This window comes from Brachyistius frenatus, unplaced genomic scaffold (assembly GCF_029030835.1).
Source record: "Brachyistius frenatus isolate BFR_SWC_R1_liver_20210118 unplaced genomic scaffold, ASM2903083v1 Contig_437, whole genome shotgun sequence".
Taxonomy (NCBI): domain Eukaryota; kingdom Metazoa; phylum Chordata; class Actinopteri; family Embiotocidae; genus Brachyistius; species Brachyistius frenatus.
In genome coordinates this window covers 101,251-123,610 of record NW_027211036.1, presented here as the reverse complement: position 1 = coordinate 123,610, position 22,360 = coordinate 101,251, and the positions used below count along the sequence as shown (strand labels likewise).

General features: G+C 50.0%; 3 protein-coding genes across 3 annotated transcripts in view; 1 reads left to right on the top strand and 2 right to left on the bottom strand.

The window, feature by feature from the left end:
- Positions 1-5,611, bottom strand: part of adam15 (ADAM metallopeptidase domain 15) — a 13,982-nt gene extending 8,371 nt beyond the window's left edge. Inside the window, 11 exon segments of the mRNA XM_069725684.1 lie at positions 329-477; positions 568-652; positions 738-907; positions 985-1,056; positions 1,305-1,370; positions 1,449-1,704; positions 2,167-2,243; positions 2,430-2,505; positions 2,628-2,704; positions 3,838-3,929; positions 5,075-5,611. Coding sequence (XP_069581785.1) covers positions 329-477; positions 568-652; positions 738-907; positions 985-1,056; positions 1,305-1,370; positions 1,449-1,704; positions 2,167-2,243; positions 2,430-2,505; positions 2,628-2,704; positions 3,838-3,929; positions 5,075-5,204 — 1,250 coding nt within the window. The 5' untranslated portion in view covers positions 5,205-5,611.
- On the bottom strand, positions 5,215-16,410 carry dcst1 (DC-STAMP domain containing 1). Its single transcript, XM_069725682.1, has 17 exons — positions 16,380-16,410; positions 16,165-16,290; positions 15,400-15,474; positions 15,175-15,303; positions 14,944-15,083; positions 12,906-13,074; positions 12,384-12,527; positions 12,175-12,296; positions 11,950-12,098; positions 11,774-11,873; positions 11,596-11,691; positions 10,648-10,774; positions 10,373-10,489; positions 9,352-9,494; positions 8,599-8,715; positions 6,173-6,324; positions 5,215-5,626 (listed from the first exon to the last, which is right to left on the bottom strand). Exons 1-17 carry the CDS (start codon positions 16,408-16,410, stop codon positions 5,215-5,217), a joined length of 2,349 nt encoding a protein of 782 aa, XP_069581783.1.
- Positions 16,026-22,360, top strand: dcst2 (DC-STAMP domain containing 2). Its single transcript, XM_069725690.1, is given in 16 exon segments — positions 16,026-16,646; positions 16,931-17,190; positions 17,299-17,469; positions 17,609-17,710; positions 17,827-18,021; positions 18,302-18,367; positions 18,439-18,652; positions 18,740-18,897; positions 18,967-19,131; positions 19,211-19,378; positions 19,453-19,553; positions 19,735-19,868; positions 19,978-20,105; positions 20,247-20,340; positions 22,084-22,244; positions 22,247-22,360. Coding segments are annotated over 16 exon segments (2,283 nt in total). The 5' UTR covers positions 16,026-16,542; the 3' UTR covers positions 22,309-22,360.

The following is a 22,360-nucleotide window of genomic DNA, read 5'->3' as shown; positions in this document are numbered from 1 at the left end:
ACCTGGTAGGAGGTTCTACTGACTTGGTAGGAGGTTCAACTGACCTGGTGGAAGGTTCTACTGACCTGGTAGAAGGTTCTACTGACCTGGTAGGAGGTTCTAATGACACAGTGGAAGGTTCTACTTATCTTGGAGAACCTATCATGAGGTTCTACTAATGAATTGGCTCTGACCCAATCCACTGTTCTAATGTCCTGTGAGAATGTTCTGCTTGTTCTACTGAGCTTATAGAAAGTACTGAAGACCTAGAAGAAGGTTCTACTGATTTAGAGGAACTCTACAGGTGAATCCTGTGGTTCCGACCCGGGTGAAGAACCCTGATACTGACCCCGTTGAGGGTTCCATGATGCAGCCTCCGAGTCGCGCTTCGTTCCGGCAGGAGCAGCGACGCTCGGCGGTGTCGTGGTTCATCCCCAGGTTGTGACCGAGCTCGTGAGCCACAGTGGAGGCCACGCCCAGAACGCTGACTAGGTGGTCCTGAGACAGAGACGGGTTCTACACTCATCATCTGCAGGTTCCTGAAAGGTTCTTGATTGACTGATTGACAGCTGTAAAGTGCTGACTCACCACGTTGACTCCGCCCGACCGGTCTCTGGAGCACATGGACGACTGTGACGCCATCCCCACCGTGGTCCCGTCGAAAGCCCCGCCCCTGTGCGGTGAGAACAGACCGGTGATCAGCTGATCAATCTCACGGATAAGAACTTGTTGGATCCGGCCGAATGTTCCCGCCCTACATGACTAGCTGGGCGTTGTCATGGCGAAGGCGCGGCAGCAGGTCTCTGGTCCTCCACTCTAGGAAGCTGCTCAGCGTGTCGGTGGGACTCTTCTCCACACGGATCTTGTCTCGGTCGCTCCAGATCTCCAGACCGGTCAGCGCCACGCGCACGTTCAGCGGCCGGTAGAACTGAAACAGGAAGAGGAGGCGGGTCAGTGCCGGCAGATAGATGGTGGCTGGCGGTGACAGGAAGTGGGAGGTCTCACCCAGTCCACCTGGTTGGCCACATCCAGCATGCGGTAGATGATGGTCTTGTTGTTCTTTTGGTAGTTCAGGAACTGGGGAGCAGCACACAGTTAGTGAGGAGGCTGCCCCACCCACCTACCGGCTGCCCTGCCCTTTGAAGACTGCCCCACCCACCTACAGGCTGCCCCGCCCCCTGAAGACTGCCCCACCCACCTACCAGCTGCCCCACCCCCTGAATAATGCCCCCGCCCCCTGAATAATGCCCCACCCCCTGAAAACGCACCGCCCACCGGCAGTTCCTCTGTCTGTCTCCAATAATAACCACCAACCAATCACTGACCTCCTGGTGGTCGGCCACCAGCACCAACTCGATGTACTTGGTCTCTGACAGGATGTCTCTCTTTGTCTGCAGGCAAGAGGTCAAAGGTCAAAGAGGACAACAAGCAGCATCACAGAGGTTACAGTCTGAGTGTGTGTGTCTCACCCTGTGTGTGGACCTGTGGATGGGGGGGGTGGAGGTGTGTGTTACTCCGCAGCCTGTAGCATCGTCGCCCTCCAGAGGGCTGGTGGAAAACAGCAGGTGGACTCCTTCTTCATCTCCTCCTCCTCCGCTGCCTCCACTCCCATCCCCCCCGCTGTTCCCCCCGTCCCCCTCTGGCTCTTCCCCCTGCAGGTGGAGGTGGTCGTTGTACAGCGGCTGCAGCTCGAAGCTCAGGGTGGAGTTGAGAGCGATGACGCCGCTGAAGGAGGAAACAAGTCAGACAGAGATTGTTGCGGTCCTCTGACCCCGAACGCCTCACGTTCCTCTGACCCCGAGCCTCTCACGTTCCTCTGATACTGAACGCCTCATGTGACCCTGAATGCCTCGCGCTGGCTCGGCTTAGTTCACGTGAGCTCATGAACAAACCCAGTAATCCTCCTGCAGCCTGCAGAGGTCAGAGGTCGTGCTGATTGTGTGGGATCAAGAGAACCTGTGGAGGAACGCTGATGTCGTCATTTCATCCGAGAAACACAAAGAGCTGAACAGTAAATCCTCTCTGACCCCAAATGCTTTAATGGATTCCAGTGTTCAGCTGGAACCCAACAGCTCACGGTCCTCTGAACCTGAACGCCAGTGGGTCACTGTGTGTGTGTGTGTGTGTGTGTGTGTGTGTGTGTGTGTGTGTGTGTGTGTGTGTGTGTGTGTGTGTGCATTCACTGACCGCAGGCCGGAGCAGGTGCTCAGAGCCACTCTGGACTGAGGGAATCCTCTGACGCTGCCGTGGTAATAACAGTGAGTCTGCAGACACACACACACACACACACACACACACACACACACACACACACACACACACACACACACACACACACACACACACACACACACACACACACACACACACACACACACACACAGCAGCATCAGTCACAGCTGGACTCAGAGCACTGACCTCTGACCTCTGAGGGGCGTTGGCTGACTCACCACAGGGTCGGTCACAGACACTCCGGTGCCGTTGGAGAGGTAGTAAAAGACGTTGGGAGCTTTGGGAAGCAGGTCGCTGCAGACACATCAATCAATCATGGTGTGTTCACTGACACTGTAAATCTCACTCACTGGTTCTCTGTCAGACACGTCAATCAATCATGGTGTGTTCACTGACACTCTATAAATTTCACTCACTGGTTCTTCTCCAGGTCCAGCAGGTAGAGACGTCCCCCCACCTCCAGTCCTCCCTGCAGCCTGTCGGGGTGTCCGTCCTGAAACACAGAGGACACACCTTCATCACTGTCCTCCTCTTCATCACCCTGTCTGTCCTTTGTTCGGACCTCTGATTGGTCCAGTCAGGGTCCAGATCTGGTTCTTTTATTATCAGTCTGAGACCAGAACTGTTCTCTGGTTCTGGTTCTGGTCCTCCAAACATCTGAACACATCTGTCTGGTTCTCTCTGAGATGAGGTCATGTCTGTCACCTGATCTACATGATGTCAGAGCTGCAGAAAGTCTGGGCGGGGCTCCGATCAGCTGACCACAACAGAAGAGCAAGAGGAAGGGGGGGGGAGGTGATCAGCACTAACAATCTTCTGCTGACGGAGAGAAAAAGTCCAAACAACAGAACTAGAACCTCTGGAACCAGTTTAAACCGGTTTAAACAAACTGGTTTAAATTAAACTGGTTTAAAGTCCGTACTAAACTAGAAACTCCCTCCACATCTGTCAGACTCAGATAACATATGTAGTCAAGTCTCAATGAATAATACATAAATAGTTGTTGTCATGACAACAGACGATGCTTCTCAGATTCAGTCACATTCAGGATGAGACCTCATGATCAATCATCTAACAATCATGCTGATGAACTGATGTTGTGACGACTGTTGATGACATCATCACAACTGTCGACTGGACCATTAATCTTCAGCTCCAACTTTCTCCTCCCAACTTCCTGTTTCCTCCTGACGAGTGTGTGTGTGTGTGTGTGTGTGTGTGTGTGTGTCTCTACAGGAAATGATCTCAGAGCTTCTGTCAGCTGCACAGGAAGTGCCTCCCCTCCCCTCACACCACCTGCTTCCTCTGTTCTCCAACAGACTCACTGTAAACTTGACGGAGATGAAGACATCAGCTCCTCAGTAGAGCAGTAGAACCATTAGAAGAGGAGAACCAGTAGAACAATAGAACCAGTTGAAGAGTAGAACCAGTCGGAAGGATAGAACCAGTAGAAGAGTAGAACCAGTAGGAAGGATAGAACCAGTAGAAGAGTAGAACCAGTAGGAAGGATAGAACCAGTAGACCCAGTAGACATAACAGAACCAGTAGACCTAGTAGAACCAGTAGACCAAATAGAACCAGTAGACCTAATAGAACCAGTAGAATACGTGTTCCCATATCTCTAACCTGTAAAGCGTCGGAGAGGCTACGCCTCCGTCCTTCCACCAGGATGAAGGGATGAGTTTTCTCCAGCAGGGGGCGCCGCTGCCTGTCCACATCTGAGGACACAGACAGACAGTCAGCTGGTTGTACTGCGATGGAGAGAGGCTGGTTCATCAGCTGGTGTCATTGTTATCAATCAAAACCATCAATACAGCTGAACTGTGTCAGATGCTGCTGAGGACAAAGTGTCTCTGATAGAGGACAGAGTCTGGACACAGGAAACGGACCAATCACAGACCTCTGACACATGAAACAAACACCTGCAGTTCCTCCAGCGTCCACCAGAGGCTGCAGCAGCGAGTCACATGTCGAGGTCAGACTACGAGTTCAGAGAGTTCCTGAACGCATCACAGAGCTGCACACAGAGAATCAATAACCTCCAAAAGGAAGGATTCAGTTATTGATCAGGTTAACGTCACCACTGGTACCTGAACATCTGTGATGTCACCATGGACACCTGAACATCTGTGATGTCACCATGGACACCTGAACATCTGTGATGTCACCATGGACACCTGAACATCTGTGATGTCACCATGGACAGAGAAACATCAGGGTTTAACCTTTGAAATGTCCAGAAAGTCTACGGCGATGAAGCGATGAATTGGGCGAAGTGTTCTGATGACATCATGGTTCAAGAGGGGCGGAGCTTCACTATCCAAGACCGAAGAAGGCGTCCAGGTTCTACTGGACCTTCTGAGGTTCTGATGGGTGTTAGCGTTGTTAGCTAGCTTGAGTTTAGCTGATGTTTAGTAACATTAGCGGTTTGATAACTTGAGTTTAGCTGCTTTTCTAGCGAAACTAGCTCTTTGTTAGCTGGTTGTTTAGCTAGTGCAAGCTAAATTAGCTGTTAGCTTTGTTAGCAGGCTTTCTGACTGTCAGCAGGTTCTACTGTAAACCCTGTCGCCATGGCAACAGATGATGTTCCCTAAAAATGGATGTTTCTCTGGTCCACGGTGACGTCACGGTGACGTGATGCCGATTAATAACTGAATACTTCCTGATGAAGGTTATTTAGTCTTCATCTTTTGTGTCAGACCTTCAGAATAAAAGTTCAAAAAATGAACCATTTGTCTTCTTTCTGTTTAAAATGTCGGAGGAAGTTAAACTTATTTTTAGCCGTATTTGTTTTACTCCTCAGCTTCCGGTCGGTCTGCTCTGAGTTACCGGGGCTCTACCGGTGGTGAAGGGCCGGTGTTACCTGTCACCGTGGCGGTCAGACTGTCGGTGCCGTCCTTGTGTCCGTCCCGCGCTGCGTTCAGGGACCTGCAGACCGTGAAGGCAGCGCGGCCGCTGAGCAGCAGCAGCAGCAGCCCGGCGGCTCCGTTCATCTTCTCTGCGTCACCGGCAACCGGCAACCGGTTGCTGCAGTCCGCTGTAAGTGAGGCAAGTCCGTCCCGTTACCTCACCGTGTCGGGGCGAAACTCCATGGCGCTTCCGTTCCCGGTCAGACCCACACAAAGAGCGGCGGTACCGGACGACGGGCGGGGGAGTGGCCGGTAATTCGGTGTTAATAATGTGAAGGGCAGCCAGCACGGTCCACCGGTCCGGACCGGTTTCTGCGTAACTCCGGGGAAACCCGCCGTCAGCACCGGGAAGACCCGGTCGGTTGTCGTCGGTTGAGTTCGTTTGGACTCCGGACGGTTCGGTTGGTCCGAGCAGAGAGGCCCGAGAGCGGCTCATTAACGGGGGGACACCGGACCGCCCGAGTTTATACGACGAGTTAACGCAGACGTCATCGGGCTGCGGTAAGCTAACCGGATAAACAGACGGGAGACCGGAAGCGCTGCGAGGCGAGCTTCAAAGTAAAAGTCAGCTAGTGGCAAGAATAATTAAAAAAAAAAAAAATCAATTTAATAATAAAACATCAATAACCAACAATAACGTCCAGAGTTAAAAACAAAAATCCTCGTCTGAAGGAGACAACGATTCACAGGCAGCAACACCGGTGACGAACCACATCAACGTGTCATTAACGTGTTCATGTGAGGACAACAAAAAAGTTTAGACAAAAACATCCCGCTTCAGGACTCCGAAGGAAAAGACTTTTACTTTGAAAGAAACAAGCGGATGTAGTATCCACACACCTGAACGGCTTCACAGAGGTTGTTACGATCTCTCACACACCCCCTTCCTGTCCTCCTGTCCTGAAACAACATATTAGAAGTTGAAACATTTAATTGTTTTATATGACGATTTCTGCTCATTTTTAATCAACATGTTTTTAAGAGTTGCTAAAGGTAAAGACAGAAAACACCTGCTGGACATTTTTATTAAATATAACGTTTTAAATCATCACATTCTGTTTTTGGAAAGCTGCTGGTCGGAGGGCTGTGATTGGACCAGCTGCTGGTCGGAGGGCTGTGATTGGACCAGCTGCTGGTCGGAGGGCTGTGATTGGACCAGCTGCTGGTCGGAGGGCTGTGATTGGACCAGCTGCTGGTCGGAGGGCTGTGATTGGTGGAGTTGGGTGGTGAGCATGCTGCAGGGGAGCGTGGAGGAGGATTAGAAGAGAACATGCTGTTGTTGGATCAGATTAATGCAGCGCTGCACGTGCTGCAGGATCAGATTACATAACTGGAGGATAATCTTCATCACCATCAACACTCTCTAACTCCTCTTCATCACCATCAACACTCTCTAACTCCTCCTCTTCATCACCATCAACACTCTCTAACTCCTCCTCTTCATCACCATCAGCACTCTCTAACTCCTCCACTTCCTCACCATCAGCACTCTCTAACTCCTCCTCTTCATCACCATCAGCACTCTCTAACTCCTCCTCTTCATCACCATCAGCACTCTCTAACTCCTCCTCTTCATCACCATCAGCACTCTCTAACTCCTCCTCTTCATCACCATCAACACTCTCTAACTCCTCCACTTCATCACCATCAGCACTCTCTAACTCCTCCACTTCATCACCATCAGCACTCTCTAACTCCTCCTCTTCGTCACCATCAACACTCTCTAACTCCTCTTCATCACCATCAGCACTCTCTAACTCCTCCTCTTCATCACCATCAACACTCTCTAACTCCTCCTCTTCATCACCATCAGCACTCTCTAACTCCTCCTCTTCATCACCATCAACACTCTCTAACTCCTCCTCTTCATCACCATCAGCACTGTCTAACTCCTCCTCTTCGTCACCATCAACACTCTCTAACTCCTCTTCATCACCATCAACACTCTCTAACTCCTCCTCTTCATCACCATCAGCACTCTCTAACTCCTCCACTTCGTCACCATCAGCACTCTCTAACTCCTCCTCTTCGTCACCATCAACACTCTCTAACTCCTCTTCATCACCATCAGCACTCTCTAACTCCTCCTCTTCATCACCATCAGCACTCTCTAACTCCTCCTCTTCATCACCATCAACACTCTCTAACTCCTCCTCTTCATCACCATCAGCACTCTCTAACTCCTCCTCTTCATCACCATCAACACTCCCTAACTCCTCCTCTTCATCACCATCAGCACTGTCTAACTCCTCCTCTTCGTCACCATCAACACTCTCTAACTCCTCTTCATCACCATCAACACTCTCTAACTCCTCCTCTTCATCACCATCAGCACTCTCTAACTCCTCCTCTTCATCACCATCAACACTCCCTAACTCCTCCTCTTCATCACCATCAGCACTGTCTAACTCCTCCTCTTCGTCACCATCAACACTCTCTAACTCCTCTTCATCACCATCAACACTCTCTAACTCCTCCTCTTCATCACCATCAGCACTCTCTAACTCCTCCTCTTCATCACCATCAACACTCTCTAACTCCTCCTCTTCATCACCATCAGCACTCTCTAACTCCTCCTCTTCATCACCATCAACACTCTCTAACTCCTCCTCTTCATCACCATCAGCACTCTCTAACTCCTCCTCTTCATCACCATCAACACTCTCTAACTCCTCCTCTTCATCACCATCAGCACTGTCTAACTCCTCCTCTTCATCACCATCAGCATGTTAAACCTGCTGTCAGCGGCACATTATCTTTATCATCAGGATTGAGACTCTTTAGAACCCCCAGTGAGAGAACCATCTGATCTCAGAGATCTTCTAGAACCACATTATCCCAACAGAACTTCTCTCAGAGTTCTGCCTGCTTGTGGTTCCACAGGTTCCAACAGTAGAACAGGAGGCAGAACCTTCATCTGTCGGAATCCTTTCCTGTGGAACCAGTTTTGGGTCTCCTGTGGAACTAGCTGCCGGTTGTGGTTCCGTTATATGTTCTCCACCTCTCGTTCTGGTTTTGTTGGAGGGTTCTTCCTGTTAAAGGCAGTTTTCCCTCCAGTTGTCACTCATGATGAATTGTTGGGTTCCTCGTGATGTTCTGTTGGTTCTGAGATGATGAATGTTTTGATTTGATGTAAATAAACTGAAAAATAAAAACCACAAAGGAGTTTAATAGAATCAGACTTTAATTTAAACACAAGAAGAGGAGGAGGAGGAGGGGGATAATGATGAAGGAGGAGGAGGAGGAGGAGGATGAAGGAGGAGGATGATGAAGAAGGCGGAGGAGGAAGAAGAGGAGGTGACAGTTCATCTATCAGGCGTCTCCTCCGACAGAGACTTCCTGTTTGTGATGATGACAGAGACCACGCTAGCATCTCAGGTGCTGGCACACCTGCAGACAGACTGCTGATCGATCAATAACAGGTTTCTAATGAACACATCTAATCCAATCAGAGGCGCAGTTGAGAACCACATCTAACCTGGCAGCCAATCACAGTCCTCCTCTGTCCTCCGCTGATGATGCGTTTCCTGTCGGTCGACGAGATCCGTTTGTTGATCTGAAGGTTGTAGAGAAACAAGATCCTCTTCTTCTCCCTCTGAGGGACAGACAGAAGGACAGACAGGAGGACAGAGAGACAGAAAGGAGGACAGAGAGGAGTGCAGAGAGACAGACAGGAGGACATCCAGGAAGACACAGAGACATTAATTAGTAAATTATTTTTGTATTTAAATCTGGGGGCGGAGCCTCTGCTGCAGGATCAGTGATGACATCATTAGAAAGCAGTCTGATTGACTATGGCTGCTAATAAAGACTGTAACTATGATGTCATCGCGTGATGAAAAGGTGTCATCAACTCTGTGTGTGTGTATATAGTATGTATAAAGTGTGTGTGTCTGTATGTGTACCTGTGTGTGTACCTGTGTGTGTGTATCTGTGTGTGTGTGTGAGTATCTGTGTGTATTTGTGTGTGTGTGTATCTGTGTGTGTGTGTGTGTGTATCTGTGTGTACATCTGTGTGTGTGTGTGTGTGTGTGTATCTGTGTGTGTGTGTGTGTGTGTGTCTGTGTGTGTACCTGTGTGTGTGTGTGTGTGTATTTATGTGTGTATCTGTGTGGGTGTGAGTATCTGTTTGCGTGTCTGTGTGTATTTGTGTGTGTGTATGTGTGTGTGTGTGTGTGTGTGTGTGTGTGTGTGTGTGTGTGTCTGCGTGTCTGTGTGTCTGTGTGTGTACCTTGGGGTTGTAGGAGGCGGCGATGACCCGGCGGAGGCGGTTGGTGTAAACCTGCAGGCAGCTGAAGAGCGCCACCAACAGGACACAACACACACAGCTGATGTACACAGCAGCAGGGAGGGAGGAGGGGGGGGACACACACTCTGTGGGGGAGGGGGAGGGGTGGAGTTTATTCCACCTATTCAGGACGGTGTCGCCCTCCGCTGGTTCACTGTGGTATAAACTACAACATGACCAGATGCATGTGGACGGTGGTGAACCATCACAAACCTGTTGGTTATTCACTTTAACAAACAGCAAACAAGGTCAATTTAAAAACATACAGTAAACAGGTAAAAAAACAAAACAAGCAGGTTAACATAAACCGACAGTAAACAGGTAAACATAAACAAACGGTAAACATAAGCAGACAGTAAACAGGTCAACATAAACAAACAACAAACAGTAAACAGGTTAACCCAAAAAACATGCACTTCAGGTTAGTTGGCGCCGTGGTCGTGGCAGCCTGTTGCAGCAGCTCCCCCTCGGGATGCTGCTGTAGCGAAAGAATTTCCCCTCGGGGATTAATAGAGTACAATAAAATTAAAAAAAAAAATTAAAAAAAATAAATTAAATTAACAAAAACAGGTAAACAAACCCGTAACATAAACAAACAGTAAACAGGTAAACACAAACAAACTGTAAACATAAACAGACAGTAAACAGGTCAACATAAACAAACTGTAAACAGATTAACATAAACAAACAAACAAACAAACAAACAGGCAAACGTAAACAGGTAAACATAAACAAACAGTAAACAGCAAAACAGAACTGATTAACAACATCTTTATTTAACCTGCTGATTGATCTGTTATTGATCTTTCAATGATCTGTTATTGATTTTTTTTTATTGATCCTTATTGATCTTTTATTGATCCTTTACTGCCCTCTAATGGCCCATTGAGGTTTTGACCGGATGGTTAAAAAAACATTAGAAAATTTTGTAGGAGTGCTGTGTGACCTGTGACCTTTGACCCACCCTGGTTGTCACTGTGGATACCGAGGCTGGATGAACTGTTGAAGGCCGAAACCGTCGTCCTCAGCAGGCGGGCCATCATCGAGTCTCCCATCACTTTGATGCCCACCTGGTGGCTACCTGCCGAGAGGGGTGGAGTTACCCAGAAACCCTGACCAATGATGTCATCGAGTTTTAAAAGCATCAAACACAAGATCTGCTACATTCATATTAAACATCAGTGTGTGTGTGTGTGTGTGTGTGTGTGTGTGTGTGTGTGTGTGTGTGTGTGTGTTTACTGGTCACGTTGAACTGGGTGAAGCTGTGTCTGCTGATGATGTCGAGGACGTGGAACAGAGAGAAGTCGACGGTCAGCAGGAAGACAGTCAGCAGAGAGACAGACAGCACCTGAAACACACCTGACATCTACACACACACACACACACACACACACACACACACACACACACACACACACACACACACACACACACACACACACACACACACACACACACACACACACACACACACAGGTTAAATACTCTTCTCGCTACAAGTGGATGTGATTCATTTCTTTGAGTTGTAGACGTTTGGTTTGATTCATGTGTTTACATGCACTATAAGTGATGTCATCAACCATCAGTGATGTCATCAACCATCAGTGATGTCATCGTTGGTTTGTGAACGTTATGAATCCTCCAGTTCAGATTCTGTCCGTCACCATCTTGCTAGTTCGGAGCGGTTTGGAGCAGGAAGTGACCATATTTGGACGAGCTGGGGGAGGAGCCAGCGCTGGATCTGATCGATCTGATCGGAAACCTGACGATACTACGTCCCGCCCACCGATAGCTGTAACCTGACTGCACCACAGGCCTGTCAATCAAACAGACACGCCCCCAAAAACAGGTCTTCTTGAATCTTCTTTTCTAATGAATGAGGGATTATTTTCAGATGGACCTCCAGAAAACTAAGAAGAAGGAGTGACTTTAGCTAACAACACCGAGATAACTGATGGACACATTTTATTCACTTTGGATTTGATGAGAGAAGTTGAATGGGAGTCTATGGAGCCGGAGGCTTTTTGGAGCCGACCTCTAGTGGCACTCGCTGGTATTGCAGCTGAAGACACTTCTGGATCAGAACCATTTTACAGACCTGAAGCTACGAACACTTTATAAACAGACTGTGGTGTGAACAGGCGTCAGCAGTGATTGACAGGTGAACATTAGTGTTGTTAAACGCACCATGTCATTGAGCTCTGCAGGATGAACCTTCAGACTACACGGCTCAATGAACCGGCTCCTCTCTGATTTGTTCAGAGGTAGCAGGCAGCATTTCCCCTAAACAGCAGAGACATTCGAACTCAGACAGTTTGCATGAAGCATATAGCAGTGATGAAGAGGAGGAGGAAGAGGAGGATACCGCTGTCTTCCTGCGGGCGTCGATCTGCCTGAAGTAGGAGGTGATGTAGATGTTGTCAAAATAAATGTCCTTCATGTAACGTCTGAGGTAAACGAAGGCCCTGAGGAGAAAAAAGACAATGATGATGAAGGTGATGATGATGGTGATGATGAAGACGATGAAGGTGTAGGTCTTACTGGGTGAAGATGGTGATGAAGGTGAAGGACATCAGCAGCTGCAGGATCTTCATCACCTGCTCCGTCGTCGTCATCAGTTTCTGAAGAGATCTTCTGACCGAGTCAGTGAAGTCTTCGTCGAGCAGAGCTCCGCTCAACACCTGCTGCTCCTGTCAGAGGACAGGTGTGTTGGGGGACAAGTGTGTTGGAGGACAAGTGTGTTGGAGGACAGGTGTGTCATTCTACCTGCAGATGAACCTCTGTGCTGAACTCCCTGGACAGAAGGTCGACGGAGACGTTGAGCTGATCAAACATCTGACCGAAGTTTCCCTCCACGGGAATCTGTTCTCGGCACCACGGAGTCATGACTGACAATGTGGGGGAGGGAGGGTGGGGCAGTTCAGAAGGATCCAAAACATGTTGAACTGATCAGTCGGACCAGTGTAACCTCTCACCTCTCATGATATCACACAGGAAGTGGAACTTCATGGAGACGCACAGGATGTGGTTGATGACGGGGACAGGTATCGCCTTCATACACTTTGCCCACTTACTGCTGAACCAATCAGCACAGCGCTGCACGCCCTCATTCACCACGCCTGGAACACACACACACACACACACACACACACACACACACACACACACACACACACACACACACACACACACACACACACACACACACACACACACACACCAGTCCATATGAGGTCAATCATAACTGAACATGAATCTTTTGTTCATTCAAATATAAAAAGTTTCTCAATGTTTTCAAGTGAAATAAAAAAAACCTCTGACATCATATTTATAACTTTATAAGTCAGTGGTCCACAGTAAGGGTCCAGAACCGGACCAGAACTGGACCAGAACTGGACCAGAACTGGACCTGAGCCCACCTCCTTGCTGACTGTCTGAGTGTGTAAAGAACAGACTTTCAGAACATCATCCAGCTGTGGTCCTGAGGAGAGACTCACTGTCACACTGCATCTTGGTCTTGGTGGTGAACTGCTTCTGCGTGTTGTTCCCGCCGCCAGGCTGCCGTCCAAACCCGTCGTACCCGTACTGGACCACCACCTCGTCCCTGATGTCCTGAAACCCGATGCTGACGCTCTGAGCCTCCGACTGGAACCCGGCTTTATCGTCCTGAGAGAGGAAGACAAAAGACCTCAGACCAGAGACCTCAGACCTGAGACCGGAGACTGGAGACCAGAGACCACAGACCGGAGACCTCAGACCAGAGACCTCAGACAGGAGACCTCAGACTGGAGACCTCAGACAGGAGACCTCAGACCGGAGACCAGAGACCTCAGACCGGAGACCAGAGACCAGAGACCGGAGACCGGAGACCGGAGACCAGAGACCTCAGACCGGAGACCAGAGACCTCAGACCAGAGACCTCAGACCAGAGACCTCAGACCAGAGACCGGAGACGACAGACCACAGACCACAGACCTGACACCAGAGACCTCAGACCTCAGACCAGAGACCGGAGACCGGAGACTTCAGACCAGAGACCAGAGACCTCAGACCAGAAACCTCAGACCGGAGACGTCAGACCAGAGACCTCAGACCAGAGACCGGAGACCACAGACCTCAGACCAGAGACCAGAGACCTCAGACCAGAGACCAGAGACCGGAGGCCACAGACCACAGACCAGAGACCAGAGACCAGAGACCGTAGACTTCAGACCAGAGACCAGAGACCTCAGACCAGAGACCAGAGACCTCAGACCAGAGACCTCAGACCAGAGACCAGAGACCTCAGACCAGAGACCTCAGACCTCAGACCAGAGACCTCAGACCTCAGACCTGAGACTGGAGACCAGAGACCTCAGACCAGAGACCAGAGACCGGAGGCCACAGACCTGACACCAGAGACCTCAGACAGGAGACCAGAGACCAGAGACCAGAGAACAGAGACCACAGACCTCAGAGCAGTGACCAGAGACCAGAGACCACAGACCACAGACCTCAGACCAGAGACCGGATGCCACAGACCGGACACCAGAGACCGGAGACCTCAGACCGGAGACCTCAGACCAGAGACCAGAGTCCGGAGACCTCAGACCGGAGACCAGAGACCTCAGACCTCAGACTGGAGACCTCAGACCTGAGACCGGAGACGGGAGACCTCAGACCGGACACTAGAGACCAGAGACCGGAGACCTCAGACCGGAGACCAGAGACCTCAGACATCAGACCAGAGACCTCAGACAGGAGACAAGAGACCTGAGACCACAGACCTCAGACCAGAGACCTCAGACAGGAGACCAGAGACCACAGACCAGAGACCACTGACCAGAGACCGGAGACCAGAGACCTCAGACCATAGACCGGAGACCAGACACCGTAGACCACAGACCGGAGACCACAGACCGGAGACCAGAGTCCGGAGACCTCAGACCCGAGACCTCAGACCAGAGACCAGACACCTCAGACCAGAGACCGGAGACCACAGACCAGACACCAGAGACCTGATACCTGAGACCACAGACCGGAGACCAGAGTCCGGAGACCTCAGACCTGAGATCGGAGACCTCAGACCAGAGACCAGACACCTCAGACCAGAGACCGGAGACCACAGACCACAGACCAGACACCAGAGACCTCAGACCTCAGACCTGATACCTGAGACCTCAGACCAGAGACCAGAGACCCCAGACCTGAGACCACAGACCTAAAACCAGAGACCAGAGACTAGAGACCTCAGACCTGAGACCAGAGACCTGAGACCACAGACCTGAGACCTAAAACCAGAGACCTTTGAACCTTAGACCGGAGACCTCAGACCAGAGACCTAACACCAGAGACCAGAGACTAGAGACAGGAGACAGGAGACCTGAGACCACAGACCAGAGACCTCAGACCTGAGAGTGGAGAACAAAGACTGGAGACCAGAGACCTGAGATCAGAGACCACAGACCGGAGAGCGGAGACCATAAACCATAGACCTGAGATCGGAGAACGGAGACCTCAGACCAGAGACTGGATACCTTAGCGTTGTCCTCTCACCGTGAGCCCTTGAGTGATGAGGATGAAAGGTGTGATGGCTTGTCTCCATAGCAACCTGCTGTGACGGACCTGCAGGTCCAGGTTACAGCTGAGAGACAAAGCAGCTGTCTCCACGTTCTGACGGATGTTTGAGACCGGACCTGGAGATGGACCTTCATCAGCGTCATCATCATCTCCGAGTGTGTGTGTGTGTGTGTGTGTGTGTGTGTGTGTGTGTGTGTGTGTGTGTACCTGTGTACAGCACAGACAGGATCAGCAGCATCAGGTAGGCGCGGCCTCGAGAGCCGAGCATGCTGGGAAACACGAGGAGGACAGCGCACCTGAAAGAGGAGGACCACACTCCACCAGCAACACACAGAGCTGGGACACACACGGACACACACAGACAACACAGTGAGCTCTTCACATGTTTTTAACGTGTTATAGAGAACAGAGGTGAACGTGACATCTCCTCACCGACAAACAGACATCCTGCTGCCAGCTTCAGGTCAACGGTCAGCGGGAGGTTGCGGGCGATGGCGAGGAAGAGGACTGAGGTGGAGGAGTTACAAACATCACGTCGTCATGATGTCATTAACGAGGACTCAATACAAAAACAAAAAGAGCTGTGAATTCAGATCTAAATGATAATGTATAATTAGATAATAATTAATATTAATTATAACATTAAATAATAAAAACAAAATTATGAAAGTTTAAATTACATTTAAAACTCAACAAACTTTTGACAAACAAATGATAATTATTAAAATGACAAAATTCACTGAACATTGAAATCGTTTATGGATATAAAATTTTAAATGTATTTTTAATAGTAAAATAAATGCGAACAAGAATAAATATCGAATATTAAATTGTCTAAATAAATTAGAACAACACGAGCTGCTTCATGAATTGACTACATATGAACATGTATGTCAGGTGGTCCTAGCACCCTTTTGTCACCATGGTAACCAGCTGTTCGTTAGCACTGCTGCCGTTTTCAGCCTGTTTCTGTCCACATGTGGTGGAAATGTCCCTTTAACAGCAGCAGAAGTGTGTGCAGCTCCTGCCTGCAGTGCATCATGGGAGTTCAGTCATTGATCGCTGATCACTGCGATACTGAAGGAAACCTAAAACCGGACAGATTCTCAGGCAGCTTCTGAACTGTGCCCGATGTATCTGCTGTGAACGTTGAGGCTGATGTGAGGCTGAACTGACTCCAGGTGGCGCTGACGTTACCTGCGCCGCTCACCGCTCCACACAACGCCCTGACGACCAGGTGAGCCACCGGAAACTCCTCTGATTGGCTAAAGAGGAAGCGTTGGATGACAGGGGGGATGAGTGCGAGGAGGAGCCTGTGAACAGCTGGAAGAAACACGAACAGCTGGATGACTTTACAGACCGACAGGATTTTACCCAGAAGACTTTGAGCTGACTCGGTCTTGTGAATTTACCTCTGCGAGGAGCTGAAGGTGTGAACTTCATCCTGAGACCGGAAGCAAGCAGCTGTTGATGTTTGACTGGTGGAGACTCCCGAAGCTTCAGTTGGTCACGTGACCTCCCTCTCTGGTCTCCGTGGTTACCTGAAAACGCTGCTGTTGGCGTGAGTGATAAGACATGAAGATGAGTGAAGAGAGGAAGAGACTCCTGCTGAAAAGAGACATCATAGTCCAGGTGGAGGGGGGCGGAGCCACACGGACCATCAGAGGTGTCCTGAACAGGTAGGTGGACAGGTACACCTGTTAGCCAACTGTTAGCTCGCAGAGCGCCAACTGTGACGTTGCGTCCTGTTCACCTGTTTAAACTAAACTGACTCCTCATCTTATTAATATTTATATGATTCATGTTCACGTTTTCATTAATGATCGCGGAGGAACTTTTATCGAGTCAGATTTAAATCTGTTCCTGGTATTGATGGATGGATCAGTGGATCTGGTCCTGTGGTGTAGTGAACATGGCCGCCTGCAGGTGGCGCTGCTTCACCTCCATATGGTTGTTTCTACAGGTCAGCGGGACCCTCTCACCTCAGCAGCAGCAGGAGGGTCAGAGGTCACCTGGTGGAGGGGGGGCGGAGCCTGCTGGCATTCCTGTGCGGGTTGCTGTTGGCGTCTATGTACGGATTGGCTGGACTGTTCCTGCAGAAGCAGCCTCTCGGGTGGAGCGTCAGCGTCACGCTGCTGCTCGCCGGCCTGGCGGCCTTTGGGATGGGACTCTCCGCCGACATCCGCGTCGACGTCACGCTGATGCTGCCGTCGCTGTGCTCAGGTCAGACTTTACATTGCAAATGGGACAGGAAGTGGGGCGGAGCTTCCGATCAGGAGAGGAGCTTTCAAAGAGGGGCGGGGCTTCCACCGGTCTTCTTCTGTGTTTCAGGTCGAGGCAGGAACTTCCTGCTCCTCCTGTTCGTGTCGGTGCTGCTGTCCGGGCCCCTCGCCAACATGCTGGACAACACTGAGCGCGCAGCCGCAGGCCTGCTCTGTGGAGCCGAGCTGTCAGCCAATCAGACGCAGGAACTAATGCAGAGAGCAGCCACGCCCCTCTTCTGTAAGCCACGCCCACCTTTACGCTTTCAGTAAGAGACTAAGACCACTGAAACACCTGCTGACATCACTGCTGACATCACTGATGTCTCAGAGTGTCTCAGGTTTCTTAGGTGTCTCAGGTGTGTCTTGTCCCCATGCAGCGGTGTTGGACAAGATCAGAGAGATCAGCAGTAACGCTCACGCTGTCGCAGGGCGCGTCCAGAACTTCCTGTGGTCTCTGATGGACAGCGTCCGTCACGTGGGTGAGTCTCTGGAGGCGTCCTGATGCAGGACAGACACCTGTCCGGTGGCCGTGTCCTCCTCCAGGTGTGTGTCCCCCAGATGCGTGTATTCTCACCTCTGACCTCTGACCCTGCAGCTCGCACCCTGAGGAACGTCCTGCACTTCCTGGTGGACATCGGAGACATCTGCAACGCCAAGCTGGGCGCTCCGTACAGGAAGTGTCGGGCGGTGTTCGCCGATGCGCGCAGCAACTGCATCTTCCTGCTGGGGGACTTCCGCTTCCTGTGTAACATCATGGACGCCTTCCTGCCGCTCTGCGAACTCGCCCGCGGTGCGTTCACTGACCCGCCGTACCTGCTCAGGTAGCACTGACAGAGAGAGGATTTGTTTCCACGGGTAAGTTTGGCACCCCCTTGTGGGATCAACGTGGAGCAACACCTGACAACAACAAAGATGGAGGTTCATGTTCGGAACACGTGAACGTTGAAGAAGACGTTCCGAGAAAAGAGTCGGTTGTCCGTCTCCATCGAGTTAGCTTTCATTAGCTGTCAGTCAGCGAGACGTTTACTGCCCGTAGTTAATCTGACCTCTGACCCTGTGCTTGGTTCCAGCCGGTGAGTTGTTCTGCGTCATCCCGTCGTACATCGGTCGCCAGCTGAAGCAGCGTCTGGCAGCGCGTGAGTTCATCTCCTCGTCTCCCACCATGTTTGTTAGCGTCTCTGCTCTGACTCCCTCCGTCTCCTCTCAGCCACCATCGCAGCGTTTCAGAAAATTAAGCGGGAGTTTGAATTCAACATCTCAGCCTCTGTGACCTTTGACCTGGACGCCAACAGCAGCCGCTCTCTGGAGCAGGTGTCTCAGGACATCATGAAGGAGGTGTCATCTGACCTGCAGGTGTTCCAGAGACTGAGCGCACCGCTGGCGTACGCCAGCCTCATCCTGCTCGCCCTCTCCTTCCTGAGGTCAGAGGTCACGCTTCAGTTTACTACAGTTGCATGATTCAGTTTAATAACAGCAGTGTGTGTGTGTGTGTGTGTGTGTGTGTGCAGGGCAGCGCGGTACAGATGGAAGTATCTCCAAAAGATCGACTTTGATAACGTCTACATCACCTCTCAGTTCAAGGAGCTCGACCAACAGGTGGCCTCAAGGGGCGGAGCCTCAGTCCTACCAATCACAGGCAGAGAAGCCAAGACCTACATCACACCAAGTCAGTACACCTGAAGAAATAAAGTGAAACGTATCAATGTTCATTTAAAGGGACCTTTCTGTCCTGCAGTGACCTTTCACCCGACAGACAGAGAGCGGCGGGCGGTGTTTGTGGGCGTGGTCTCCGTCCTCAGACACCTGGTTATCGGCAGCCTGCTGGTGGCGCTGGACTTCCTGGTGTTCTGGATTCTGGACCAGGTGAACCACCAGGTGAAGGGGGACATTGTGGCCAAAGGTGAGAGAGCACGGGTGGGACAAGAACAGCCCCGTGTGGTCGGTCAGAGCGGTAACCATGGTGATGTCTGTTCCATCAGCTCCGGTCTCGGTGGCGGTCCAGGTGAACGGGTCGGGTTACGCCTCAGACATCTTCAGGGACCTGGTGACCTCGTTCAACGTGCTGCAGGCAGGAAACGTCACCGTGATCAGTAGGAAGTGTCTGCCGGAGCCGTCGGAGCCCGACTACACCACCTGCTTCCTGCTGGGTACCACATCACATGGTTCTGATGGTTCTGATGGTTGTGATGGTTCTGATGGTTTTGATGGTTGTGTGCTGCAGGGTTCCTGCTGGGCCTCACTCTGCTTCTCTCTCTGATCGGAGGATTCATGCAGCGATGCAGACGAATCATCTGTTCTACATATTATCCAGAGAGAGAGCTGGTACACACACACACACACACACACACACACACACACACGCACACACACACACACTGATGTAATTGTTTCCAGAAGGAGAACACTGATTTTATTTATCTGATGACATCATGATGACTTGTGGAAAACAATCTCGGAGGAAGAATGTGGAACATGAGACCAGGAACGTTCTTGTGTTCTCCAGGAGAGGATCTACTTCCTCCGACAGAAGATCCTAGATCAGAGGAGGGCGGTGGGCAGAGCCCTGAGGAGGTCTGCAGTCCGCAGCACTACTGACCGAGGAGGAGGAGGAAGTCACCTTCAAACCCTCCTAACACGGTAGGAGGTCCCATCAGGTTCCATCCGGTCCCATCAGGTCCCATCCGGTTCCATATCAGTTAGCGTTAACATTAGCATTAAGCTCACCTGTCTCACCTGTCTGTGTCAGGTTACCTGGAGGATCTCACCTGTCTCACCTACTTGGCCTGTCAGCACCTGTCCTCTGTCTATCCTGTGGTGAGGAGGTGAAGCCTGAGAACGGAGATGCGGTCACCTATGACGGCCCACACAGTTCAGGTAGACACACTACTGCTAACAGCAGGTCTGTTTGTTGCCATGGTTACAGGTTCTCCTCTCAGTGTTCAGGGTTCTCCCTTCCTGGTTCCTCATCATGTTCCGGTTCTCAGACGTTCTCTGTGTTGTTCTCTTGTTCTGCAGGTCTGTACTGCCGGCTGTGTTTCCTCAATTTGGGAAACACGTGTGCCGTCTGCATGCGACCTTTGACCTTCCAGGAAGACAGCGAGGAGGAGCAGTGAGTGTTTCACAACAACACAACACAGCAACAATAACAACACAACAACAATAAAGAGACTCAAAACAACAACAGATATACAGTGGTGTGAAAAAGTGTTTGACTCCTTCCTGATTTCTTATTTTTTTGCATGTCTGTCACTTAAATGTTTCAGATCATCAAACAAATTTAAATATTAGTCAAAGTTAACACAAGTAAACACAAAATGCAGTTTTTACATGAAGGTTTTTATTATTAAGGGAGAAAAACAATCCAAACCCACATGGCCCTGTGTGAAAAAGTGTTTCCCCCTAAAGCTAATAACTGGTTGGACCACCCTCAGCAGCAACAACTGCAATCAAGTGTTTGTGATAACTTGCAATGAGTCTTTTCCAGCTGTGGAGGAATGTTGGCCGACTCATCTTTACAGAGTTGTTGTAATTCAGCCACATTGGAGGGTTTTCCAGCACCAACCTCCTTTTTAAGGTCATGCCACAGCATCTCAATAGGATTCAGGTCAGGACTTTGACTAGGCCACTCCAAAGTCTTCATTTTGTTTTTCTTCATCCATTCAGAGGTGGACTTGCTGGTGTGTTTTGGATCATCGTCCTGCTGCAGAACCCAAGTTGACTTCAGCTTGAGGTCACGAACAGACGGCCGGACGTTCTCCTTCAGGATGTTTTGGTAGACGGTAGAATTCATGGTTCCATTTATCACAGCAAGTCTTCCAGGTCCTGAAGCAGTAAAACAGCCCCAGACCATCACACCACCACCACCATATTTTACTGTTGGTATGAGGTTCTTCTTCTGAAATGCGGTGTTACTTTTACACCAGATGTAACGGGACATACACCTTCCAAAAAGTTCAACTTTGGTCTCGTCAGTCCACAGAGTATTTTCCCAAAAGTCTTGGGGATCATCAAGATGTTTTCTGGCAAAAATGAGACGAGCCTTAATGTTGTTTTTGCTCAGCGATGGTTTTGGTCTTGGAACTCTGCCATGCAGGCCATTTTTGCCGAGTCTCTTTCTTCTGGTGGAGTCATGAACACTGACCTGAACTGAGGCAAGTGAGGCCTGCAGTTCTTTGGATGTTGTCGTGGGGTCTTTTGTGACCTCTCGAATGAGTCGTCGTTGCTCTCTCGGGGTAATTTTGGTCGGCCGGCCGCTCCTGGGAAGGTTCACCGCTGTTCCATGTTTTCTCCATTTGTGGATAATGGTTCTCACTGTGGTTCTCTGGAGTCCCAAAGCTTTAGAAATGGCTTTAGAACCTTTTCCAGACTGATAGATCTCAATTACTTTCTTTCTCATTTGTTCCTGAATTTCTTTGGATCTCAGCATGATGTCTATCTTCTGAGGATCTTCTGGTCTACTTCACTTTGTCAGGCAGGTCCTATTGAAGTGATTTCTTGATTGAGAACAGGTGTGTCAGTAATCAGGCCTGGGTGTGGCTCGAGAAATTGAACTCAGGTGTGATAAACCACAGTTAAGTTGTGTTTTAACAGGAGGGGGAAAACACTTTTTCACACAGGGCCATGTGGGTTTGGATTGTTTTTCTCCCTTAATAATAAAAACCTTCATTTAAAAACTGCATTTTGTGTTTACTTGTGTTAACTTTGACTAATATTTAAATTTGTTTGATGATCTGAAACATTTAAGTGTGACAGACATGCAAAAAAATTGGAAATCAGGAAGGAGGCAAACACTTTTTCACACCACTGTATATAAACCAGGACAGTTCTGTCTCTAACATCTGTCCCCTGTCAGTGATGCAGACACGCAGGACCAGGACCGACCCGGATCAGACGAGTTTGATTCCGACACCCCCCTTCACTCCACCACCTCAGCAGAAACCTCCAACCACCTGGGCCAGATCCTCACCTCCATCCTCATAGACCCACCTGACCATCCACAAAACCACCCAGAACCCTCCAGGACCTTCCAGGACCCTCCAGAACCCTTGAGAACCAGGTCCTGTCCCCAGGGTCCTGAACCAGCAGAGGCTCCCCTCTGAGTTATTAAAGGTCCACTTACTGTCTTTAAA